The sequence below is a fragment of the Eretmochelys imbricata genome, chromosome 24 (genome assembly GCF_965152235.1).
Source record: "Eretmochelys imbricata isolate rEreImb1 chromosome 24, rEreImb1.hap1, whole genome shotgun sequence".
NCBI lineage: Eukaryota > Metazoa > Chordata > Testudines > Cheloniidae > Eretmochelys > Eretmochelys imbricata.
Window position 1 is genome coordinate 7,186,488 of NC_135595.1, and position 24,871 is coordinate 7,211,358.

Genomic DNA, 24,871 nt, shown 5'->3' on the forward strand with positions numbered 1-24,871 from the left:
ATTTCAAGATATTTAGGTGCTTAAAGGTGTAGCTGGGTGCCTAGGTGCAAAATCAATGGGAGTTAGACAGCGAAGTCATTGGACACATTTTCAAACACGTCCTAAGATTATTGCCCCCAGTCACACTTAACTCGTACAAATTCCTTTTACACTTGATCTTCTTCTGTACAAGTCTATTAAAAGCCAAGACAAAGTGACTGTAATGGTTTTGATTTTATTTCTACATTATGTTTTATAAATACAAATTGAAACCGATCTTAGAAACCCACAGGCGACAGGACAAAGAGCCGTGTTTGCTACAAAGGGCTAATCGTTTAAAAATAGATCAGAACTGGCTGCTCGGAAAGCTGCACTTGCCGCTGTGGTCAGTTTCAGCTCACTTATTTTGCCACTTTTCTTTTGTTTGTTCCGCTACCAAAGCGCTTGGGCGGTTTGTTTTTTCAGGTCTCACTCCCTGCGTTCGGTGACCAAGGAAGTGTAAACTGCTCCCCCCAATTCCTCTGCAGCCAGGGGACGGTTAGAGCAAAGCTAAAGCAGAACAGTCCATGAAATAACTGCAAAAACTGGAATTTACCTTTCAGCAGTGTGAAAGAAAGTAAATGTTACAGCACAAACCAAAGACATTGAGAAAATAGATCAGTCACTAATTATCCGCTGTGCAGCGTTGCCTAGTGGATAGAGCACTGGACAGTGACGTGGGTTCTATTCCCAGCACTTCTGCTGGGTTATCTTGGGTAAGTCACTTCCCCGCTCTGTGCCTCAGTTTCCCCATCTGTAAAATGGGGATAACATTACTGACCTCCTTTTGTAAAGCGCTTTGGGATCTCCTCATGATGTGCCTGGAATTATTATCATAAAGAGGAGCCAAAGAATAGGCACAAGTATGAAAGCCACCCCAATCCTGGCTTCAAGACTAAGCTTGATAAGTTTATGGAGGGGATGGTATGATGGGATAGCCTAATTTTGGCAATTAATTGATCTTTGACTATTAACAGTATAAATATGCCCAATGTGATGGGATGTTAGACAAGGTGGGATCTGAGTTACTACAGAGAATTCTTTCTTGGGTGTCTGACTGGTGAGTCTTGTGCACATGCTCAGGGTTTAGCTGATTGCCATATTTGGGGTCGGGAAGGAATTTTTTTCCAGGGCAGACTGGCAGAGGCCCTGGGGGTTTTTTGCCTTCCTCTGCAGCGTGGGGCAGGGGTCACTTGCTGGAGGATTCTCTGCACCTTGAAGTCTTTAAACCACGATTTGAGGACTTCAATAGCTCAGACATAGGTCAGGTGTTTGTTACAGGAGTGGGTGGGTGAGATTCTGTGGCTTGCAATGTGCAGGAGGTCAGACTAGATGATCATAATGGTCCCTTCTGACTTTAAAGTCTATGTTTAATCATGGTGTATTGTGCTGCATGAAGTGTTTGCAATACACCCACGATGCACTTTACAGCCCCACAAACTCTGGGCTGACAAGGCCAGACCCTGCGTTCCTTGTGCATCCAGCACTATTCCACTCAAATCAATAAGAGTTTGGGGTGTGCAAAAATGCAGGATCAGGAATTGCACAGTTCGGAGGCAGGTGAGAAAGCTTGAGCTGTTCTGGAGTCTGGAAATCCAGCCACAAGGATTTCCTGGTCTCATTTCTCAAGCAAGCCACTGTGAGCATTCAGGATTCACTTAGAACTCCAAGGGCCAGATTCTCAACTTGTGTAAATCAGCATCAGTTCATTGCCTTCGATGGATCGATGCTGATTTACACCAGCTGAGAATCTGGTCCTAAATTACCGTTCAGTATCATGTTGTCAAGCAATAAGGCTCAGCGGGGGGTAAAATACTGAGGCAGCAGGGAGAAGCCCATTTCTCAGCTGTTCATCACCCACGGCTGGGGCCACACTTCCAGAAGAGCCCAGCTCCCAATTAGCGGACGTCTACACTGCAGCTGGGGGAGTAGCGGCTCAATGTAACGCACTGAGAGATAGCGGTGTGGCCACGGCGGCCCAGGGGGCAGCTCGGGCTGACGTCCCAAGTTCAATTCTGCCCGACCTCCTGGACACGAACTCGTAGAGTTGGCCCGAGCCACAGCCCACGCCGCTGTGGCCGCTCTGCTATTTTCACCACACTAGCTAGACCAGAGCTAGCGCTTGTCTGTCTACCCGGGCTGGGAACTACCCTGCCAGCTGCAGTGCGGACGCACCCTTCGGCACCTCAATAACGACCAGATTTGTACAAGTGCTCGGCTCGTTAGACGCCCATTGGAGGCTCATCTCTTGGGAATCCAGCCATAAGTGTGCCAGTGGGGGCTGCTGGGGGATGAGCACAGTTGAAAATTGTGCCATTCGTTAAGTGTCTAAATGGGAGCTGGGCTCTTTAGAAATCTGGCCGCAATGGGGGGTGCTGATCCCTTGGGAAAATCATTTGCAATAGGCAGCAGGGTACAATGCGGTCTACAGAATCGCACCTTTAGCCAGTGTCATATACAGCAGTCTGACCCCTCAGAAAGCCCTGGTACCTGCTGTCTCCGCACTAGACATGGTTCTGTGTTGAACTATTTCATGCATATTCTACATTGTGCCACATCCTAATGGTTATTTCGTTCTTCTGAATTGTTCTAATATAACCATATTTGATTCAAATGCAGCAACAGCTGACAAGAAATAGATTGTCCCCAAAGGGTTCTTTAAGAAGCCTCGGTGAAAAGCATCTATCACCACAGCACAACCCCCTCAGCAGTTCCGACCAGGATGTTGGACCCTTTGCACTTGAGCAGCTTACCAGACAGAAACTCTTAGATTTCATCGTTCAGGATATTGTTTGTAACAATCATGCTGTTCACCAAATATCTGCTTTTGTCTTTGCTGGGTAAAGCTTTTGCTTTAGTCATACCATTAAGCTTTAGAATTGAAAAAGGAACCTTTTCAATAAGGCTTTCATGATGTCTGATAGCTTAGGACGGTTCTGCTACAGTTTAGATGCTCTTCCATTTACTTTTGCACAATGTAATCTGGTTGCATTTGTGCTTTTGTTTTAATTCTGAACAATTCAATTTATTTAGGTTAGATTGTAACCTGCTGAAAATTGACTCTGATAACACACCCTCTTTTATTCCTGCAGTGGTAGAAGTGCAGTTATTTTTGCACCAACTTGAGTCGTTCCTGTTTGTGAACATTAATGATACAGCGAAGATCCAGTGCTCTTCCAAAGAACAATTTTTAGCAGGAGGTATAACAGCTCAGTGGTACAGGAGACAGGAAGGTGAGGCCCCCATGTTAATTAAGAGATGCTCAGATAATCAAAATGTAAATAAAGTTGCTTGCATATCGGAAGGACACAACTTGACACTGGAAATCTACAATGCCCAACGGAATGACTCGGGGGTTTATTACTGTACCGATTCGTACATCATCTTGACTTTTGGCAACGGATCCACCCTGATTGTTGGAGGTAAGGAAATAGAACTGAATGGTTAGAAATGAAATATAATGACAATGCAGACATAGTTCATGTGCATGTTAAAATGTAAAAAGCTGGTGTGATAGTTTATCAAAGATTGAATTGTTAGAAGACAGACTGTCTGAATCCAAAAGAAGCGAGTAAACTTTGGTTGCTGAAAGAACAGAAAAATATATTTTGCACAAATAAAATATGCAAATAGTGAAAATGAACTCTTGAAGATTTTCTGTCTTCTTCCTGTTCAGGGCACAAGCTGGGAATATTTTAAACCTTAGAGCCATGTTCAAATGACACAATACTTTGCAATTAGGAAATGTTCTTAGGACTGCATCAGTTCCTAAAATAGCACAGAGTTTCCCTTCTGCTAAGTGCAAATATGTGTTTAGTTTGGGCTGGATATCATTTCATTTTTCAGTTTCTTCATATTTTTCTATTGTAAAACACATTTATCCTTTGAGCTGCTTTCATCTTCTACGATTAACCCCCTAAATCAAACTGCTGCTCAGCTGAGCATCACACTGAACTCTGTGCTTTCTCCTGCTCAGACAGTTATACCACCAGCAGCTGGGTGCTGACTCTGGCTCCATCTCCCCACGGCCTCCTCTCCCCCAGGATCGCTGATCTGGCTTGCGTGGTCCATGGAGTTTCCAACCCAGTCCAAATTTCCTGGAGTTTTTCTGGGGATCTGCAGGAACAGGGTCTGATGCATTCGCTGGAAGCAAAGGATGGCTCCTTTGTGTTCATAAATCACATCAGCGTCCCCATGGACACCTGGACCAGTGGGAAGAATTTCACCTGTGATGTTAAATTCAACTCTTCTGGCAAGAGCGTTAAGAAAATTGCCCGGTATATTGAAGGTGAGTGATTTTATATTAGCTTCTGGGAGTAGAGGGGAGTCAGATAGATAGCCCAGTGAGGTCCTGGTCCATGACTGGGATTCCGAGGCGCTATGATGATTATGACGGTAATTAGACGTTCAAAGTACCTATGGTCCGAGCTTCTTTAATGTAATTTGCAATTAGAGAAAGTTGTGAATTGTTTGCTAATATGTAGGAGCAGGCAGATCTGCAGAGAATTTTGGGAAAGGAGGAAAGGGGAATTGCAATGCTCACAGACAGTGATTTTCAATAGAAATTGTCACGCCAACCATAGATATAAGCACCCTACCAAGTTAAATAATGACTAGTGTCAGAGGGAGAAGGGAACAGAGGCACTTAGGTGCAGAGAGCTGTTTCATGGAGAGGGGTGAAGACAGCTACAGGGAGGATTTTGTAGATGGCAGAAGGTGCAGAGAAGATTCTGATTACAGGGGAAATCATTGGCCTAATGAAAAGGGCACAACAGGGGGAGAAAAGTGCTGAAGGCTCCTGTCGTCTCACTCCTCGGGGGTTAAGGCCCGTGGTGAAATGGGGTCAGGAGGGAAGAGCTGGATGTGGTGGCATCACGATCCTCTTGGCTCGAGTCAGCCACCTACTTGTGTCTGGTTTTTAGCTTCCTCCACAGCCCCTGCCAGCGAGTGCTCACATTACATTGTGCCCCTTGCGGCTGGAGCTGGTCTGCTGCTGGTGGTGGTGTCTCTGAGCCTCGTCTGGACCCTCTGCCCTTCTGCACTAGGTAATAAACACAGCCCAGCCCAGACACTCTCCCACAGAGAGAAATCCTGCTCCCCTGCTTGCTACTGGGGACTGCAACTGTCCTGTCCAACACATGAACACGCTGCAAATGTCACAACTGCCAGCACTGATCTCCGAATGTTTGTTTTCTGAAACTTGAATGTCCTGTGTTGGGAGAACGGCTTTGTTCTCCGTGACAAAGGGAGCGATGTGGAAAGGCTTCTACTGCCCATGGCCCGGGCACCTTGTGTATAGCTCACAAACAGCACTAGCCTTTCTGACGAGCCCCTCTCATGGTGCCATGCATGGAGGTGCCCTGAGCACCCACAGTTCGGATGCACCACTCATCAGTGAACTGCAGCTGGGGGGTGACCGTGGAAGAGGAACTTTGACTGTTGTCTTTGTTTGTTCCAGGATTCCAGCCCAGGGTCTCAGCACCCCCAGCTTCCGAGGAGAACCAGGTACCTCAAGTTACAAGCGATCTCTGTCTAAATCAACGTGTGCGGTGTTTGTTATAACCGTGTTGGTCCCATATTAGAGAGACAAGGTGGGTGAGGTAATATCTTTTATTAGACCAGCTACTCTTGGGGAGGAAGACACATGTTAGCGTTTACACAGAGCTCCTCTTCAGGTCTGGAACACATACTCAGAGTGTCAGTCAATGTGTGTCTCAGTCATTTCCAATCCCTCAGTCCAACGTCATATATTTCACACTTAAACTGATTGATCTTGAAGCAAAGGTGAAAGTCAGGTCTAGCTGTTGGAGTAGCAGAAGGGGAAGAAGGAGCTTTAGTGCTACCTCTGGTACCAATTTACTGCGGGATAGTGGGCAAGTCACTCACTTCTCTGTGACTCTGTTTCCCCATATATAAAAACTAGACTTACTGCGCAAGAATGAGGAGAACTTTAATGTTCTATTGTTACTGACCATACCCTTTACGGGGTTTTTGTGTGCAGCTGGGAACATTTTTGGAATTTAAAAGATAAAGAGTTATAAGAAATTATATTTGTAAAGCACATGAAGATTTTCCAGTGAAAGGTGTTAAGGACCTGATCCAAAGCTTATTGACCTCAGTAGGAGACTGTCCATTTATATGGGGTTTGGATCTGGCAAGTTATTGTCAGTAGTTGAGTTCTTAAAATCAGAATCCAGCGCTGGTTTCAATTCTGATAACATGCACAATTTGTAGGAGAAGTAGGAGAATCAGAGATGAGAGGGAATATTTCATCAGACTAAAATCACTTGGATGTTCAGTTCTGTCTCACTCTACATCCCTTCATTTTACAAGGAGGAGGCTAATTTTACTAACTGTCGCCAAACAGGGTGGAATCTTATACTCTCATCTGGATTTTGATTCACGGAATCGCAACAGGCGCACGATGCAGCCATTGGCCAGAGGGAAACGTGTAAAAGCCTGAACTGTCTCATGCAGGGGAATCCGCACGTGGGAACTGATGGCTGGTTCTCTGCTGATCGGACGTAGCAGCTGGAAGAAAGCTCTGTCTGTCGCCTTTTGTACTTATTTTCTCCACTTCTCTGTCTAGAATAAAATGCTCAGAAGATCCCCACAGGGTCCAGCCTCATCAGGTGGGAAATCTCCTTTTGGGATATAAAGGCATCATGGTGTAGATGACTTTACACGTCACTTGTATATTAGTTTGGAAGCTCTTTGGGGCAGGGACTGTCTCTTTGTTCTGTGTTTGTTCTGCGCCTAGCACCATGGGGCCCTGGTCCATATCTGGAGCTCCTGGAAGGAAAGGTAATACAATCATCATCCTCCTGCATCTGTTTAGAGACCCAGACACAGTTAAATGGCTGCAGCTCCCCTGCACAGAGTGAGGCCAGATGGCAGAAGCCGGCAGAGGGGACGTGCAGCCCCTGTCTACGCCACAGCTCCCAACTCCCCTGATCCTCAGCAGGCACATGCTCCCTTTGCAGTAAGGTTACATGGACGTGCAATGGGATTGGGAAGGGGAAGGATGATGCGGGAGGAGCTGGGAGGGATGAGAATCTCTCGCCAGGGCTGGAGCTCCTACTCCAGCGCTGCGTCTGCAGGCTGCTGCTTCCCCCATGGGCGAGATTCACAGATCCCCATGCGCCAGCCCCTCTGCGCCATCTAACGAGAACAACACGTTACCGATGACTGGCGCTCTCCTGGTGCCTGAGCCTGCTCGCGCTGCCTGTTTGCATCACAACTTGCTGTTGTTCAAACTGTCATTCGAACTGTCACTCATTAAAAAGGGACGACAATCCTATTAGTGAGGTTTGTGTTGTCTTTATTACCTGTTCAATGCATGAAGCTCAGCTTATTGTGTAATAAGAAAGATGACCTCTTAAATCCCTTGGGCCAGATTCTGCTCTGGTTTGCAGCAGTATAAATCTGGAGGAGCTCTGTTGCAGTCAGTGGAGTTACTCCGGATTTACACCGGTGTCTCTGACAGCAGAATCCAGTCCTTTCTATCCCACTTAGCATCTGTGTTTCTTTTGATGGATGATACAACAAATGTGTTACACAGAACTTGTTGCACACAGACACCTTCAAACATGACAGATGGTGATCAATTGTTCTTCATTTCCACTAAAGGCAGGACAAGTTATGGGCTTAACCTGCAGCACGGCAGATTTAGGTTAAATGGTAGGAAAAACTTTCTAACTCTCAGGGGAGTTCAGCTCTGGAACTGGCTTCCAAGGGAGGTTGTGGAATCCCCGTCATTGGCAGGTTGAACAAACACCTGTGAGGGATGGCCTAGCTTTACTTGTCCAGACCCCTGTGCTGAGGCAGGACCTTGAGGACTTGTCAACTTCCCCTACAGCCTGACATTTCTATGATGCTCTGAATGCCAATAAAAATGAATAACTAAGGGCCTGAATCTGATCTCAGGTTACCCTGAGTACTGAACCCAACTGGGCTGCAGGAGGGCCCAGATTTCTATTATGACTTCAAACTGAGGTCTTGAATGAATGGTGACTTGAAATCACTGAGGATGCTTTCAGCAAGACAAGAGCAGCTGGCTCTGGTTCCTTGACCAACTTCCCATGTGGGTAATTATGAGAGCTGGTCAGGTCTTTAGAAGGAACATTTGTTGAAATGTAGTGGGTTTTTTTTCCATAGGAAAAGGGTGAGCTTTGAATTTTTTGACTTTACAAAAAGTTTCAAAATTGACAAATGAAACCTTCCAGTTCTCCAATTCAAAATGACGCCTTGCTTAGAAGTTTAAGCTAGTTATTGCTGAAATAAAATTTAACATAGTCCAAATTTTATATGGTCATAATTGAAAGGAAACATTTCAAAATTATTAAAACAAAACGCTTCCTTTCACCCAAACCCAGAATGATTTTTTTTCCAGGAAAATATTTGAGATTTTGATTATTTCATCCTAGTCCATAACAGAAAAAGTTTTCAATATCTTGAAAATTTGTGTGGGATGGGAAATCCATTTTCTGCCCAGCCCTGGTAATTACATTAGTGTAAAATGTAGCTGTAGTTGGCTATATTGCTCCTTTTCACTTCCTACCCTAAGCCACTGCGCAGGGCTGCTGTGGGGCTGTCAAACAGCTGCCCCGCTCCACCCCCACAGTGCATGAAGATATTTCTATACACAGAATAAGGGCGCAATCCTGCATGGTGCTGAGGCACCTCCTGTGATGTGCTGGGCAGACACAACACTCTGCAAAGTCAAGGGGAATGGTGGGTGCTCAGCTGCTTTTAGGATCAGCGCCTAAGTCCAGTTCCTTAAAGCAATTTACATTGTAAAGCATTGTGTTTGGATCCCTTGAGCAGTAAATAAAGCATTGTGCTGTTGTCAGTCAGTGTTCCTTGGAGGTTTATAACAGGCGCTTTCTTTTATATGGGACTTTGCTGGGGGGGCAGACTTTGTGCTTGGATAGCGTTATGATTTCTATGGTCTCATCTGTACTGCCACTGACAACATTCAGCCCCTTAACAGTGAGTCTGGGGACCTGATTCTCATCTGCATTAAGCCCTTTTCCACCATGGTAAAGCACAGGGGCCTGGAAGTGGCTGTCAGTGTAATTTCTGCTTCTCTAAACTCCTCGTTCCACTGGGGCAAAGGGGAAGCTGTGTAATTGTGAGTAATGCCCTTGGGCTAGAAATCAGGCAGAATCTTGGCCGGTCCAGTCGTCCTTCGTCAGGCCAATCTCCTGCTTCCACGTAACACTGCCTCAGTCAGGGACTGCAGGATTTAGCCCGGGTCATGCCCCAACCATGGGAGGGAGGGAGTGAAAGGGAAGGTAGATGGTCCCCAGCATTAGAGCGTTGCTGGGAAGGGGTTTGTAACCGATCGATCCCCACTTTGCCAGGGGAGCTGCAGCCAGTCAGTCCAGTCTCAGAAAATGGAGTAGGGTCTAAGGAGACGTGGACAAGTAACCGAGGGAATCTGGCCTTTTCTGAGCCAATGGCTCTATTCGCTAGCCCATGTTGCCCTCTATTGTCAGCTGTTTCAGAAGGGTCACTGATAGATGCACTTTCCTTTTTGTGCAGCCAGATGCAGCTTTTTAACCAGCCCTGTTCAGTTTGTTTTTAGCCAGTTTATTGATAGATCCAAGTGGAGGCCCTTAACTTCCATTGACTTCAGTAGGAGTGAGGCTCCTAACCCACCTAGCCATGTTTGAAAATCCCACGAGGCACCTCTCTGCTTTATAGGCACCGAAATACTTTTGACCATCTGGCCCTAAGTCACTGCTGAGAATGGGACTTGTACTCTTGAAAATTGCATTCCACATTGTCTTATTTCTCAGATGTCAGAGCTTTCGGTGTGATGATTTAAGGTACAATTAAAGTCCTCCAAGACAAGATGCCAAACAATCATTACATATCTGTGTTGTACCAGCCAGAAAGATGATACCTTAAACCAAACATGGAAGACTGGGCAGAGACTTACATTGGGAGTCTCAGAAGACCTTAGTTGATTTAGGAGCATTCTCCTTTGAAAGTCAAAGGGACTTGTGCTCTGAAGTCATGTGGATTTGTTTCTATAGATGATCCATATTCTGGATGTTTAAATTTATTCTCAATTATTATAATACACCCCTGAGCCACTACAATGCAGAGAAATTCTACAAGATATGTTGTAGCCTCTTTAACCCACCCCTCTAGTATCTATCACCACAGCACACCCTCCTTGGAGGCGTTCCTCACTGGACATAACCAAGACACTGTACACAGTCACTGCATCAGTGCACTGGGCATCAGCCTTTGGGCCAGTGTGTCAGGATTTTGTTCTACTTGTTTAATGAAAATGATCCTTGCCGAGTATCTGGTTTTATCTTCCTTAGGTAAAACTTCTGCATTAAGCTTTGGAATTGAGAGAACAGCCTCTTCAGTAGGACACCAGTGTTAACTATGATATGTTTTCAAGCTTTAGCTGCATTTTAATAGCAGGTTATTTTAGCATTTAGGCTGCAGAGCACAAGTGTTATCAGATTAAATAAATTTTAGTGCTGAGCTATCCATTCCATCTGTGGCAGTTGGAGACCTGACGGACACTGACTAGAACAATATTTTATTTCTCCAGTGCTAGGAGAGCAGTTATTTCTGCACCAGACTCGGCGGATCCAGTTTGTTGAAGTTAATGACACCGCCAAGATCCACTGTTCTTCCACAGAAAACTTGAAAGGAGGAGGATGGAAGGTGTTTTGGTATTTCAGAAGAGAAGGTGAGACACCAACATGCATTAAGCGCTGTTGGGATGATCAAAATCAAAGTAAATTTGCTTGCAAACATGAGACGCACAGCTCGACACTGGAAATCAGCACGATCCAAAAGACGGAGTCTGGCATTTACTACTGTGCATATAAATACAGCAGCTACCTGATCTTCGGGAATGGATCCACGCTGATTGTTGGAGGTAAGGAACCATATAGCTTGTTTAAGGAGACTAATAATTGGTTAACAACGCATACTTCATGTTCCTATTAAAATGAAACAAGAAACAATAGCTATTGACGAATGGTTCAAAGGAAAGAATGCTTTAATGCAAACAGTTCAGCTAAACATGAAATACTATGGGTACAGAAGGGATATAATACACATACATTTTATAAGTAAAAATGTTAAAACTTGAAAGTGCCAAAAATAAATTAAATTATTGAAGTTTCTCTATGACTGTTCAGAGCACCCATGAGAGGAATATTTCTAACCTAAGAGCCACGACTGCATGAAACTATATGTTGAGTTAATGAAATGTTTATATATGGGGCAAAGCGATGAACCTCTCACTCCCACTTGGGAGCTGTTACTCACAGTGGGAGTCCCACTGAAGTTCACACTAAATTTGCCACCTCCTTCTGCTCAGACAGTTATACCAAGAGCAGCTGGGTGATGCTTCTGGTCCCATTTCTACATGACAATCAAGTCACTGGGACAGCAAATCTGGCCTCTGTGATCCATGGAGTGTCCAGCCCAGTCCATGTTTCCTGGAGTGTTTCTGGGGAGCTGCAGGAACAGGGGCTGACGCGCTCATTGAAAGCAAAGGATGGATCTTTAACCCTCATAAATCACATCAGCATCCCCATGGACACCTGGACCAGTGGGAAGAATTTCACCTGTGAAGTCAAATTCAACTCTTCCGGCAACAGTGTGAAGAAAAGTACCAGGTATTCTGCAGGTGAGTGATACTATATTTGAGACTAAGGGAGACTCAGATGTGAAATAGGGGTGAAGTGGCCACAATCAGAGCTGCTTCTACGTAGCTCAGATCTCTACTGCAGCTTTCACCCAGATTGTACATATAAAGTACTGGAAAGACTTAAAAAATAATATATCTCATGAGTAAAGGGGAATTGAGAGGCATTTGAGAAGAGAGATGTGTTCCAGAGAGATATGCAAGGTGATGGAGAGGCGGTGAGGTGAGACCTGGAGGGAGGATTATGTAGATGGCACAAGGTCCAGAGAAAATTCTGATTAGAGGGGAAAGAATTCACCTAAGGGAAAGGGGGCAACACAGAGGGTGAAAGGTGCTGAAGGCTCCTGTAGCCTCACTCCTCGGGGGCTAAGGCCTGTGGTGAAATGGGGATCAGGAGGGGAGAGCTGGGTGTGGTGGCATCACGACCCTCTTGGCTCGAGTCAGCCACTTACTTGTGTCTGTTTGTTCGCTTCCTCCACAGCCCCTGCCAGGGAGTGCTCACATTACATTGTGCCCCTTGCGGCTGGAGCTGGTCTGCTGCTGCTGGTGGTGTCTTTGAGCCTCGTCTGGACCCTCTGCCCTTCCACGCTAGGTAATAAACACAGCCCAGCCCAGCCCAGCCCAGCTCAGACCATCTCCCTTAGGGAGAAATCCTGCTCCCCCGCTTGCTACTGGGGACTGCAACTGTCCCGTCCAACACATGAACACGCTGCAAATGTCACAACTGCCAGCACTGATCTCTGAATGTTTGTTTTCCGAAACTTGAATGTCCTGTGTCGGGAGAACAGCTTTGTTCTCCGTGACAAAGGGAGCGATGTAGAAAGGCTTCTACTGCCCCTTGTCTATAGTTCACAAAGAGCACTAGCCTGTCTGATGAGCCCCTATCCACGTGCCATGCATGGTGGTGCACTGGGTACCCACAGCTCGGATGCACCACTCGTCAGTGAACTACAGCTGGGGGGTGACCGTGGAAGAGGAACTTTGACTGTTGTCTTTGTTTGTTCCAGGATTCCAGCCCAGGGTCTCAGCACCCCCAGCTTCCAAGGAGCACCAGGTATGGCCCTTTGCAAACTGTCTCTGTGTAAATCAACGTGTCTGTCTCAGGCATTTCTAATCCATCCATCAACTTCATATATTTCGTAATTGAACTGGTTATTCTGGAAGGAGGAGGTGAAAGTGAGATCTAGCTGTTGGAGTAGTTGAAAGGGAGCAAAGAGTCTTACTGCTAACTCTGGTACCAATTTACTGTGGGATAGTGGGGAAGTCACTTAGTGCTGTGTGACTCTGTTTCCCCATGTGTAGAAAATGGATAAGTAGACTTACTGCTCAAAGATGATGGGAAGTTTGATGTTTTATTGTTCCTGACTGTACCCTTTACAGGGTTTTTGTGTGGAGCTGGGAACATTTTTGACACTTATAAGATAAAGAACTTTGAGAAATTATATTTGTAAAGCACATGAAGATTTTCCAGTGACAGGTGCTGTGGCCCTGATCCAAACCTCAGTGACCTCAATAGGAGACTGTCCATTGACATGTGGTTTAGATCTGGCAAAATATTGTCAGTAGCTGAGTTCTTAAATTCAGAATCCAGCGCTGGTTTCCATTCTGATAACACGCACAGCTAACAGGACAAGCAGGAGCATCGGAGATGAGACGGGATTTTTCATCAGACTAACGTGGATGTTCGGTTCTGTCTCAGCTTGTGTCCCTTCATTTTACAAGGAGGTGGCTCATGTTACCAATTGTCGCCAAACAGGATGGAATCTTATACGCTCATCTGGATTTTGATTCGCGGAATCGTGACGGGCGCACGATGCAGCGATTGGCCAGAGGGAAACATGTAAAAGCCTGAACTGTCTAATGCAGGGGAATCCACACGTGGGAACTGATGTCTGGTTCTCTGCTGATCGGACGTAGCAGCCGGAAGAAGGCTCTGCCTGTTTTCGTCTCCTTTCTTTTTTATTTTCTCCACTTCTCTGTTTAGAATAAAAAGCTCAGAAGATCCCCACAGGGTCCAGCCTCATCAGGTGGGAAATCTCCTTTTAGGATATAATTATAAAGGCATCAGGGTGAAGATGACTTTACACGTCACGTGTGTATTAGATTGGGACCTCTTTGGGGCAGGGACTGTCTCTTTGTTTTGTGTGCAGCGCCTAGCACCATGGGGCCCTGGTCCATAACCGGGACTCCTGGGTGCTATGGTAACACAATCATTATCATCCTCCTCCTCCTCTCATCTGCACAGGGATCCAGACACAGCTGAATGGCTTCAGCTGCCCTGCACAGAGTAAGGCCGCGTGGCAGGAGCATGAAGAGGGGATGTGCTGCCCCAGTGTATGCCACGGCTCCCCTGGCCCCCAGCAGGCACATGCTCCCTTTGCAGAAACGCTACATGGACGTGCAATGGGATTGGGAAGGGGAAGCATGGATGCAGGAGCTGGGAGGGGTGAGAATCTCTCCCCAGGCCAGGGCTGGAGCTGCTAGTCCAGTGCTTCCTCTGGAGCAGTGTTTCTCAACGACCTGTCTGTGGACCAGTGCCAGTCCCTGAGATCTCCCTGACACAGTTTAGGAAGGCAGCCAGGCGGTCCCTAGTATCCAAAAGGCTGAGAAATGCTGCTCTAGAGTCTGCTGGTTTTCCCCAAAGGCGAGATCCACAGAGCCCTATGTTCCAGCCCCTCTGCGCCATCTAATAACAACATGTTATCAATGACTGGAGCTCTCCTGGTGCCTGAGCCTGCTCGCGCTGCCTGTTTACATCACAACTTGTTGTTGTTCAAGCTGTCATTCAAACTGTCACTCATTAAAAAGACCCAGAATTGATGTTCGTGTGTCTTGCCTTTTTTATCTGTTCAATGCATCAAGCTCAGCTTATTGTGTAATAAATAAGGTGATCTCTTAAATTCTTTGGGCCAGATTCTGCTCTGGTTTACATCAGTGTAAATCTGGAAAAGCTCTGTTGCAGCCAGTGGAGTTATTCTGGATTTACTCCAGAGTCTCTGAGAGCAGAAGCTGGCCCTGTCTATCCCACTTAGCAACTGTGTTTCTCTTCGTGGATGATACAACAAATGCATTACACAGAACTTGTTACACACACATCTTCAACTATGGTAAGGGCTGTCCACTAAAGTCTGGAAAAGAAGTAATGGGCTTAATCTGCAGTAAGGGAAATTTAGGGTAGATGTTAGGAAAAACTTTGTAACTTTAAGGAGAGTTTGGCTCTGGAACAGGCGTCCAAGGGAGGTTGTGGAATCCCCGTCACAATGGAGGATTTTAAGAACAAGTTAGACAAACGTGTCCAGGATGGTCCAGGTTTACTTGTCCAGACCCCTGTGCTGAGGCAGGACCTGGATGACTTTTCAAGGTTCCTTCCAGTCTGACATTTCTATGATTCTGTGAGTGCCAATCAAAAATGAATGACTAAGGGCCTGAATCTGATCTCATGTTACCCTGAGTACTGAGACTAACAGGGCTGCAGGAGGGCCCAGATTTCTGTTGTGAGTTCAAACTGAGGTCTTGAATGAATGGTGACTTGAAGTCACTGAGGATGCTTTCAGCAAGACAAAAGTATCTGGCTCTGGTTCCTTGGCCAACTTCCCCTGTGGGTAATTACAAGAGCTGGTCAGGAGTCTTAAGAAGAAACATTTCTTTCTCAGAAAATGCCCATTTGTTGAACTGAAGATTTATTTTCCATAGGGAAAGGGTCAGTTTTGATTAATATTTTTACTTGATAAAAAAGTTTCAGAATTTCAAAATGAAACATTCTGGTTGTCCAGTTCAAAAAGACATCTTGCTTAGAAATATACACTAATTATAGTGGAAAAAATTTACTTTTTCTTGGTCAAAAATGTATATGTTCAAAATTGGAAGGAAACATTTCAAAATTCTTAAAACAAAACGCTGGTTTTTCACCCAAACCGAAAATGATTTTTGGTTGAAGAAATGATTTGAGATTTTGACTTTTTGTACCGACAGAGGAAAATGTTTCAGTCTCTTGAAATGAAATCCATTTTCTGCCCAGGCCTGGTAATTACAAGAGTGTAAAATTGCTCCTGTTGCTGCAGTTGGCTACATTGCGCCTTTCCACTTCCTGCCCTAAGGCACTGCGCAGGGCTGCTGTGGGGCTGTCAAACAGCTGCCCCGCTCCACCCCCACCGTATATGAAGAGATTTCTATTTACACTGTAAGGGCCCAATCCTGCATGGTGCTGAGGCACTTCCTGTGACTTGCTGGGCAACCGCAACGCTGAGTAAAGTCAAGGGGAGTGGTGGGTGCTCAGCTGCTCTTAGGCTCAGCTCCTACCTTCCATTCCCTAAAGCACTGTACATTGTAAAGCATGTTCGCTGGGAACCCTAGAGCAGTAAATAGGGCTTTGTACCATTGTCAGTCCGTGTTACTAGGAGCGTGATAACAGGCCCTTACAGGAACTGAGCTGGGGAGACATTGTTCTTGAATAGCCTTATGATTTCTATGGTCTTATCTGTACCACCGCTGACAACCCCTTAACAGCGACCCTGGGGACCGGATTCTCATTTGCACTAAGCCCCTTTCCACCATGGTAACACACAGGGGCCTGGAAGTGGGTGTGAGTGTAATTTCTGCTCCTCTAAACTCCTCCTTTACATTGGTGCAAAGGGGAAGCTGTGTAATTGTGAATAATGCCCTTCGCTAGAAATCAGGCAGAATCTTGGCCAGTCCAGTCATCCTTTAAACACCTGCTTCCACTTAACATTGCCTCAGTCAGGGACTGTGGGATTTAGCCCAGGTCGCTCCCCAACCATGGGAGGGAGGAAGGCAGGGGAGGGAAATGGAAGGAAAAAGGAAGATGGTCCCCAGCATTAGAGAGCTGCCTGGAAGGGGTTTGTGACAGATCGATCCAGGGGAGCTGCAGCCAGCCAAAGCAGCCTCACAAGTGGGGTGCGGGCTACGGAGACATGGCCAAGGCACCCAGGGATTCTATTCTTTTTTGAGCCAATTGCTCTAATCACTAGCCCGCATTGCCCTCTGTTGTCAGGTGTTTCAGAAGGGACATTGACAGATGCACTTTACTTCTTTCTCCCTGCTTTGTGCAGCCAGACGCAGCTTTCTAAGCAGCCCCGTTCAGTTAATTTTAACCAGTTTATTGCTAGACTCAAGGGGTGGCGCTTAACTGCCATTGACTTCAGTAGGAGTGAGGCACCCAACCCTCTTAGCCAGGTTTGAAAATCCCACTAGGCATCTTTCTGCATTTATAGGCACCTAAATACCTTTGCAAATCTGGCCCAAAGTCACTTTTGGAAATGGGACTAAGACTATTTTGAAAATCGTGTCTTATGTTGTCTTCTTTTCTCACACATGCCAGAGCTTTCATGATCTACAGTGCGGTTAACAGTCCTCCAAGACAAGACAACAACCGTTACATGTCTGCTTTGTGCCACCAAGAACTGTGCTACAATAAACCAAACATGGAAGGCTGGGGAGAGATTTACATTGGGATTGTCAGAGGCCCTAAGTGGTTTAGGAGCATTTTCCTTTGAAAGTCAATGGGGCTTGTGCTCCAAACTCATGTGGGTTTGTTTATTTACATCATTCATATTCTGGACATTTAATTATTCTGAATTATTATTTACACCCCTGAGCCACTGGAACGCAGAGAAAATCTACAAGAAATGCTGTAGCCTCTGCAGAGTCTTTAGCCCACCCATCACCACAGCACATCCTCCTCGGAGGCGTCCCTCACTGGAAATGACCAAAACACGGTACCCAGTCACTGCAGCAGTGCACTCGGCGTCAGCCTTTGGACCACTGTGTCAGGATTTTGTCCTACTATTTTTATGAACATGATCTTTGCTGAGTATCTGCTTTTATCTTCTTTAGGTAAAACTTCTGCATTAAGCTCTGGAATTGGGAAAACAGCCTTGACAGTAGGACACTAGAATTGAATACTCTATCTATGATATGTTTTGAAACTTTTGCTGGATATTAATTGCATTTCCATTCACTTGTATAAAGTTACAGCAGCTTTTTAAGCATTTGGGATGCAGAGAATAACCATTATCAGATTAAGTAATTTCTTTTGCTCAGCTATCCATTCCATCTGTGGCAGTTGGAGACCTGACGGACACTGACTAGAACAATATTTTATTTCTCCAGTACTGGGAGTACAGTTATTTCTGCACCAGACTCAGCGGATCCAGTTTGTTGAAGTTAGTGACAACGCAAAGATCCAGTGTTCTTCCACAGAAAACTTGGAGGGAGGAAGTAACATGTTTTGGTATTTGAGAAGAGAAGGTGAGAAACCCACCTGCATTAAGCGCTGTTTGGATGATCAAAATGTAAGTAAATTTGCTTGCAAACATGAGACACACAGCTCGACACTGGAAATCAACAACGTCCAAAAGACTGAGTCTGGCATTTACTACTGTGCATACAGATACAGCAGCTACCTGATTTTTGGGAATGGATCCACGCTGATTGTTGGAGGTAAGGAACCATAGCTTGTTTAAGGAGACTAACAACTGATAGATAAAGCCTATTTCATGTTCCCATTAAAATGTGACAAGATACCATAGTTATTGCTGAATGGTTCAAAGGAAAGCATGCTTTAAGCCAAGCAGATCAGCTAAACGTTAAATGTTTTGGGTATAGAAGGAATATAACAACATTTATTGTTATAAAATATATGTGTAAAACTTGAAAGTGCCAAAACTAAACTATTGAAGTTTCTCTGTGACTGTTCAGGGCACCCAGGTAGGGAACATAAGACAGACAAGGTGGGTGAGATAATATCTTTTATTGGGCCAACTTTGGTTGGTGAGAGAGACGAGCTGACACAGAACTCTTCTTCAGATCTGGAAAATGACACTCTGAATACGTTTCCCAGACCTGAAGGAGAGCTCTGAAGCAGCTTGAAAGTTTGTGTCTTTCACCAACAGAAGTTGGTTCAATGAATGGCTTTACCTCACCCACCTTGACTCTCTGAGTGAAAGATTAATACCTTTAATCAGACTGCAGCTCATTTGATCATTGCACTGAATTCACCACCTCCGTTTGCTCAGACAGTTATACCAAGAGCAGCTGGGTGATGCTTCTGGTTCCATTTCCACGTGACAGTCAAGTCACTGGGACAGCGAATCTGGCCTGTGTGATCCATGGAGTGTCCAGCCCGGTCCATGTTTCCTGGAGTGTTTCTGGGGAGCTGCAGGAAGAGGGGCTGACGCGCTCATTGAAAGCAAAGGATGGATCTTTAACCCTCATAAATCACATCAGCGTCCCCAGGGACACCTGGACCAGTGGGAAGAATTTCACCTGTGAAGTCAAATTCAACTCTTCCGGCAACAGTGTGAAGAAAAGTACCAGGTATCCTGCAGGTGAGTGATATGATATTTAAAGATAATGGAAACTCAGATGCAAAATATGCATGTGACCAAGATGAGAGCTGCTTCTATGTGATTTTCCATTACAGAAATTTGGAATATTCTATGGCTTCATTAGAATTTCTCCAGAGAATTTGGGGAAAAGTAAATTGAGGTGTTACAGGGACCACAAGACAACATACCTCTGATTTCTAGGGCAGCTTTCTCCCAGACTGTCTATATAAAGCACTGTAAAGAGTTAAATAATAATAAATCCTAGGAGTAAAGGGGAATTCAGAGGCATTTGAGAAGAGAGATGTTTTCCAGTGAGATATGCAAAGTGATGGAGAGGCAGTGAGGTGAGGAGAGACCTAAAGCGAGGATTTTGTAGATGGCAGAAGGTCCGGAGAAGATTCTGATTAGAGGGGAAAGAATTTGCCTAAGGGAAAGGGGGCAACACAGAGGGTGAAAGGTGCTGAAGGCTCCTGTCGCCTCTCTCCTCAGGGGTTAAGGCCTATGGTGAAATTGGGATCAGGAGGTAAGAGCTGGATGTGGTGGCATCACGACCCTCTTGGCTCGAGTCAGCCACTTACTTGTGTCTGGTTTTTAGTTTCCTCCACAGCCCCTGCCAGCGAGTGCTCACATTACATTGTGCCCCTTGTGGCTGGAGCTGGTCTGCTGCTGCTGGTGGTGTCTCTGAGCCTCGTCTGGACCCTCTGCCCTTCCACGCTAGGTAATAAACACAGCCCAGCCCAGCCCAGCTCAGACCATCTCCCTTAGGGAGAAATCCTACTCACCTGCTTGCTACTGGGGACTGCAACTGTCCCGTCCAACACATAAACATGCTCCAAATGTCACAACTGCCAGCACTGATCTCAGAATGTTTGTTTTCTGAAACTTGAATGTCCTGTGTCGGGAGAACGGCTTTGTTCTCCGTGACAAAGGGAGCGATGTAGAAAGGCTTCTACTGCCCCTGGCCCGGGCACCTTGTCTATAGTTCACAAAGAGCACTAGCCTGTCTGATGAGCCCCTCTCTATTTACCATGCTTCATGGTGCACTGGGCACCCAGTTGGGGGCGTGACCATTGGAAGAGGAACTTTTACTGTTGTCTTTGTTTGTTCCAGGACTCAAGCCCAGGACCTCAGCAGCCCCAGCTTCAGAGGAGCACCAGGTATGCCTCTTTGCAAACTGTCTCTGTCTAAATCAATGTGTCTGTCTCAAGAATTTCTAATCCGTCAACTTCTTATGTTTAGTAATTAAACTGGTTGCTCTGGAAGGAGAAGATGAAAGTGAGATCTAGTGGTTGGAGTAGCTGAAAGGGAGCAAAGAGCCTTAATACTAACTCTGGTATCAATTTACTGTGGGATAGTGGGCAAGTCACTTACTGCTCCGTGACTCAGTTTGCCCATGTGTAAAAAGTGGATAACTAGACTTACTGCTCAAGGATGATGGGAAGTTTGATATTTTGTTGCTGCTGACTGTGCCCTTTACAGGGTTTATGTGTGGAGCTGGGAACATTTTTGGCACTTATAAGGTAAAGAGCTTTGAGAAATTATATCTGCAAAGCACATGAAGATTTTCCAGTGACAGGTGCTATGGGCCTGATCCAAAGCTCAGTGACCTCAATAGGAAACTGTCCATTGACATGGAGTTTGGATCTGGCCAAATGTTGTCAGTAGCTGAGTTCTTAAAGTCTAGGAACCCAGAATCCCGCGCTGGATTCCATTCTGATAACACGTACCGTTTACAGGACAAGCAGAAGAATCAGAGATGAGATGGGATTTTTCATCAGACTAAACTCACTTGGATGTTCACATCTGTTTCACCCTGTGTCCCTTCATTTTACAAGGGGATGGCTCATGTTACTAATTGTCGCCAAACAGGGTGGAATCTTATACGCTCATCTGGATTTTGATTCGCGGAATCACAAGGGGCGCACGATGCAGCGATCGGCCAGAGAGAAACGTGTAAAAGCCTGAACTGTCTAGTGCAGGGGAATCCACAAATGGGAACTGATGGCTGGTTCTCTACTGATCGGACGTAGCCGCTGGAAGAAGACTCTGTCTGTCTCCGTCTCCTTTCTTTTTCTATTTTCTCCACTTCTCTGTTTAGAATAAAAAGCTCAGAAGATCCCCACAGGGTCCAGCCTCATCAGGTGGGAAATCTCCTTTTGGGGTATAAAGGCATCATGGTGTAGATGATTTTACATGTCACTTGTGTATTAGATTGGAAGCTCTTTGGGACAGGGACTGTCTCTTTGTTTTGTGTTTGTGCAGCCCCTAGCACAATGGGTGCTATGCTAACACAATAATTGTCATCATCATCCTCTCATCTGCAGAGGGACCCAGACACAGCTGAATGGCTGCAGCTTCCCTGCAGAGAGTGAGGTCAGATGGCAGGAGCCGGCAGAGGGGACGTGCAGCCCCTGTATACGCCACAGCTCCCAACTCCCCTGATCATCAGCAGGCGCATGCTCCCTTTGCAGAAACGCTACATGGACGTGCAATGGGATTGGGAAGGGGAAGCATGGATGCAGGAACTGGAGGGATGGGAATCTCTCCCCAGGCTAGGGCTGGAGCTGCTAATCCAGTGCTTCCTCTGGAGCAGTGTTTCTCAACGACTTGCCTGTGGACCAGTGCCGGTCCCTGAGATCTCCCTGACACAGTTTAGGAAGGCAGCCAGGCGGTCCCTGGTACCCAAAAGGCTGAGAAACGCTGCTCTAGAGTCTGCTGCTTTCTCCCAAAGGCGAGATCCACAGAGCCCTGTGTTCCAGCCCCTCTGCGCCATCTAATAACAACACATTATCAATGACTGGCGCTCTCCTGGTGCCTGAGCCTGCTCGCGCTGCCTGTTTACATCACAACTTGTTGTTGTTCAAGCTGTCGTTCAAACTGTCACTCATTAAAAAGACCCAGAATTGATGTTCGTGTGTCTTGCCTTTTTTATCTGTTCAATGCATCAAGCTCAGCTTATTGTGTAATAAATAAGGTGATCTCTTAAATTCTTTGGGCCAGATTCTGCTCTGGTTTACAGCAGTGTAAATCTGGAGGAGCTCTGTGGCAGCCAGTGGAGTTATTCTGGATTTACTCCAGAGTCTCTGAGAGCAGAAGCTGGCCCTGTCTATCCCACTTAGCAACTGTGTTTCTCTTCGTGGATGATACAACGAATGCGTTACACAGAACTTGTTACACACACATCTTCAGCTATGGTAAGAGCTGTCCACTAAAGTCTGGAGAAGAAGTAATGGGCTTAATCTGCAACAAGGGAGATTTAGGGTAGGTGTTAGGAAAAGCTTTGTAACTCTAAGGACAGTTTGGCTCTGGAACAGGCGTCCAAGGGAGGTTGTGGAATCCCCGTCACAATGGAGGATTTTAAGAACAAGTTAGACAAACGTGTCCAGGATGGTCCAGGTTTACTTGTCCAGACCCCTGTGCTGAGGCAGGACCTGGATGACTTTTCAAGGTTCCTTCCAGTCTGACATTTCTATGATTCTCTGAGTGCCAATCAAAAATGAATGACTAAGGGCCTGAATCTGATCTCATGTTACCCTGAGTACTGAGACTAACAGGGCTGCAGGAGGGCCCAGATTTCCATTGTGACTTCAAACTGAGGTCTTGAATGAATGGTGACTTGAAGTCACTGAGGATGCTTTCAGCAAGACAAAAGTATCTGGCTCTGGTTCCTTGGCCAACTTCCCCTGTGGGTAATTACAAGAGCTGGTCAGGAGTCTAAAGAAGAAACATTTCTTTCTCAGAAAATGCCCATTTGTTGAACTGAAGATTTATTTTCCATAGGGAAAGGGTCAGTTTTGATTAATATTTTTACTTGATAAAAAAGTTTCAGAATTTCAAAATGAAACATTCTGGTTGTCCAGTTCAAAAAGACATCTTGCTTAGAAATATACACTAATTATAGTGGAAAAAATTTACTTTTTCTTGGTCAAAAATGTATATGTTCAAAATTGGAAGGAAACATTTCAAAATTCTTAAAACAAAACACTGCCTTTCACCCAAACCGAAAATGATTTTTGGTTGAAGAAATGATTTGAGATTTTGACTTTTTGTACCGACAGAGGAAAATGTTTCAGTCTCTTGAAATGAAATCCATTTTCTGCCCAGGCCTGGTAATTACAAGAGTGTAAAATTGCTCCTGTCGCTGCAGTTGGCTACATTGCGCCTTTCCACTTCCTGCCCTAAGGCACTGCGCAGGGCTGCTGTGGGGCTGTCAAACAGCTGCCCCGCTCCACCCCCACCGTATATGAAGAGATTTCTATTTACACTGTAAGGGCCCAATCCTGCATGGTGCTGAGGCACTTCCTGTGACTTGCTGGGCAACCGCAACGCTGAGTAAAGTCAAGGGGAGTGGTGGGTGCTCAGCTGCTCTTAGGCTCAGCTCCTACCTTCCATTCCCTAAAGCACTGTACATTGTAAAGCATGTTCGCTGGGAACCCTAGAGCAGTAAATAGGGCTTTGTACCATTGTCAGTCCATGTTACTAGGAGGGTGATAACAGGCCCTTACAGGAACTGAGCTGGGGAGACACTGTTCTTGAATAGCCTTATGATTTCTATGGTCTTATCTGTACCACCACTGACAACCCCTTAACAGCGACTCTGGGGACCGGATTCTCATTTGCACTAAGCCCCTTTCCACCATGGTAACACACAGGGGCCTGGAAGTGGGTGTGAGTGTAATTTCTGCTCCTCTAAACTCCTCCTTTACATTGGTGCAAAGGGGAAGCTGTGTAATTGTGAATAATGCCCTTCGCTAGAAATCGGGCAGAATCTTGGCCAGTCCAGTCATCCTTTAAACACCTGCTTCCACTTAACATTGCCTCAGTCAGGGACTGTGGGATTTAGCCCAGGTCGCTCCCCAACCATGGGAGGGAGGAAGGCAGGGGAGGGAAATGGAAGGAAAAAGGAAGATGGTCCCCAGCATTAGAGAGCTGCCTGGAAGGGGTTTGTGACAGATCGATCCAGGGGAGCTGCAGCCAGCCAAAGCAGCCTCACAAGTGGGGTGCGGGCTACGGAGACATGGCCAAGGCACCCAGGGATTCTATTCTTTTTTGAGCCAATTGCTCTAATCACTAGCCCGCATTGCCCTCTGTTGTCAGGTGTTTCAGAAGGGACATTGACAGATGCACTTTACTTCTTTCTCCCTGCTTTGTGCAGCCAGACGCAGCTTTCTAAGCAGCCCCGTTCAGTTAATTTTAACCAGTTTATTGCTAGACTCAAGGGGTGGCGCTTAACTGCCATTGACTTCAGTAGGAGTGAGGCACCCAACCCTCTTAGCCAGGTTTGAAAATCCCACTAGGCATCTTTCTGCATTTATAGGCACCTAAATACCTTTGCAAATCTGGCCCAAAGTCACTTTTGGAAATGGGACTAAGACTATTTTGAAAATCGTGTCTTATGTTGTCTTCTTTTCTCACACATGCCAGAGCTTTCATGATCTACAGTGCGGTTAACAGTCCTCCAAGACAAGACAACAATCGTTACATGTCTGCGTTGTGCCACCAAGAACTGTGCTACAATAAACCAAACATGGAAGGCTGGGGAGAGATTTACATTGGGATTGTCAGAGGCCCTAAGTGGTTTAGGAGCATTTTCCTTTGAAAGTCAATGGGGCTTGTGCTCCAAACTCATGTGGGTTTGTTTATTTACATCATTCATATTCTGGACATTTAATTATTCTGAATTATTATTTACACCCCTGAGCCACTGGAACGCAGAGAAAATCTACAAGAAATGCTGTAGCCTCTGCAGAGTCTTTAGCCCACCCATCACCACAGCACATCCTCCTCGGAGGCGTCCCTCACTGGAAATGACCAAAAC

At 45.8% G+C, this 24,871-nt stretch overlaps 3 protein-coding genes across 3 annotated transcripts; all 3 read left to right on the forward strand.

The window, feature by feature from the left end:
- The first annotated feature begins 2,821 nt into the window (after window positions 1-2,821).
- LOC144280022 (uncharacterized) lies at window positions 2,822-6,497 on the forward strand. The gene is made up of 6 exons (XM_077841714.1): window positions 2,822-2,858; window positions 3,111-3,440; window positions 3,995-4,306; window positions 4,953-5,063; window positions 5,477-5,523; window positions 6,386-6,497. Exons 1-6 carry the CDS (start codon window positions 2,822-2,824, stop codon window positions 6,479-6,481), a joined length of 933 nt encoding a protein of 310 aa, XP_077697840.1. The 3' UTR covers window positions 6,482-6,497.
- Window positions 6,498-10,315: 3,818 nt separating this feature from the next.
- Window positions 10,316-13,559, forward strand: LOC144279909 (immunoglobulin kappa light chain-like). The gene is made up of 6 exons (XM_077841612.1): window positions 10,316-10,358; window positions 10,598-10,930; window positions 11,378-11,689; window positions 12,189-12,299; window positions 12,715-12,761; window positions 13,464-13,559. Exons 1-6 carry the CDS (start codon window positions 10,316-10,318, stop codon window positions 13,557-13,559), a joined length of 942 nt encoding a protein of 313 aa, XP_077697738.1.
- Window positions 13,560-17,517: 3,958 nt separating this feature from the next.
- LOC144279910 (immunoglobulin kappa light chain-like) lies at window positions 17,518-21,018 on the forward strand. Its single transcript, XM_077841613.1, has 6 exons — window positions 17,518-17,560; window positions 17,837-18,166; window positions 18,742-19,053; window positions 19,661-19,771; window positions 20,164-20,210; window positions 20,923-21,018. Exons 1-6 carry the CDS (start codon window positions 17,518-17,520, stop codon window positions 21,016-21,018), a joined length of 939 nt encoding a protein of 312 aa, XP_077697739.1.
- The last annotated feature ends 3,853 nt before the right edge of the window (window positions 21,019-24,871 follow it).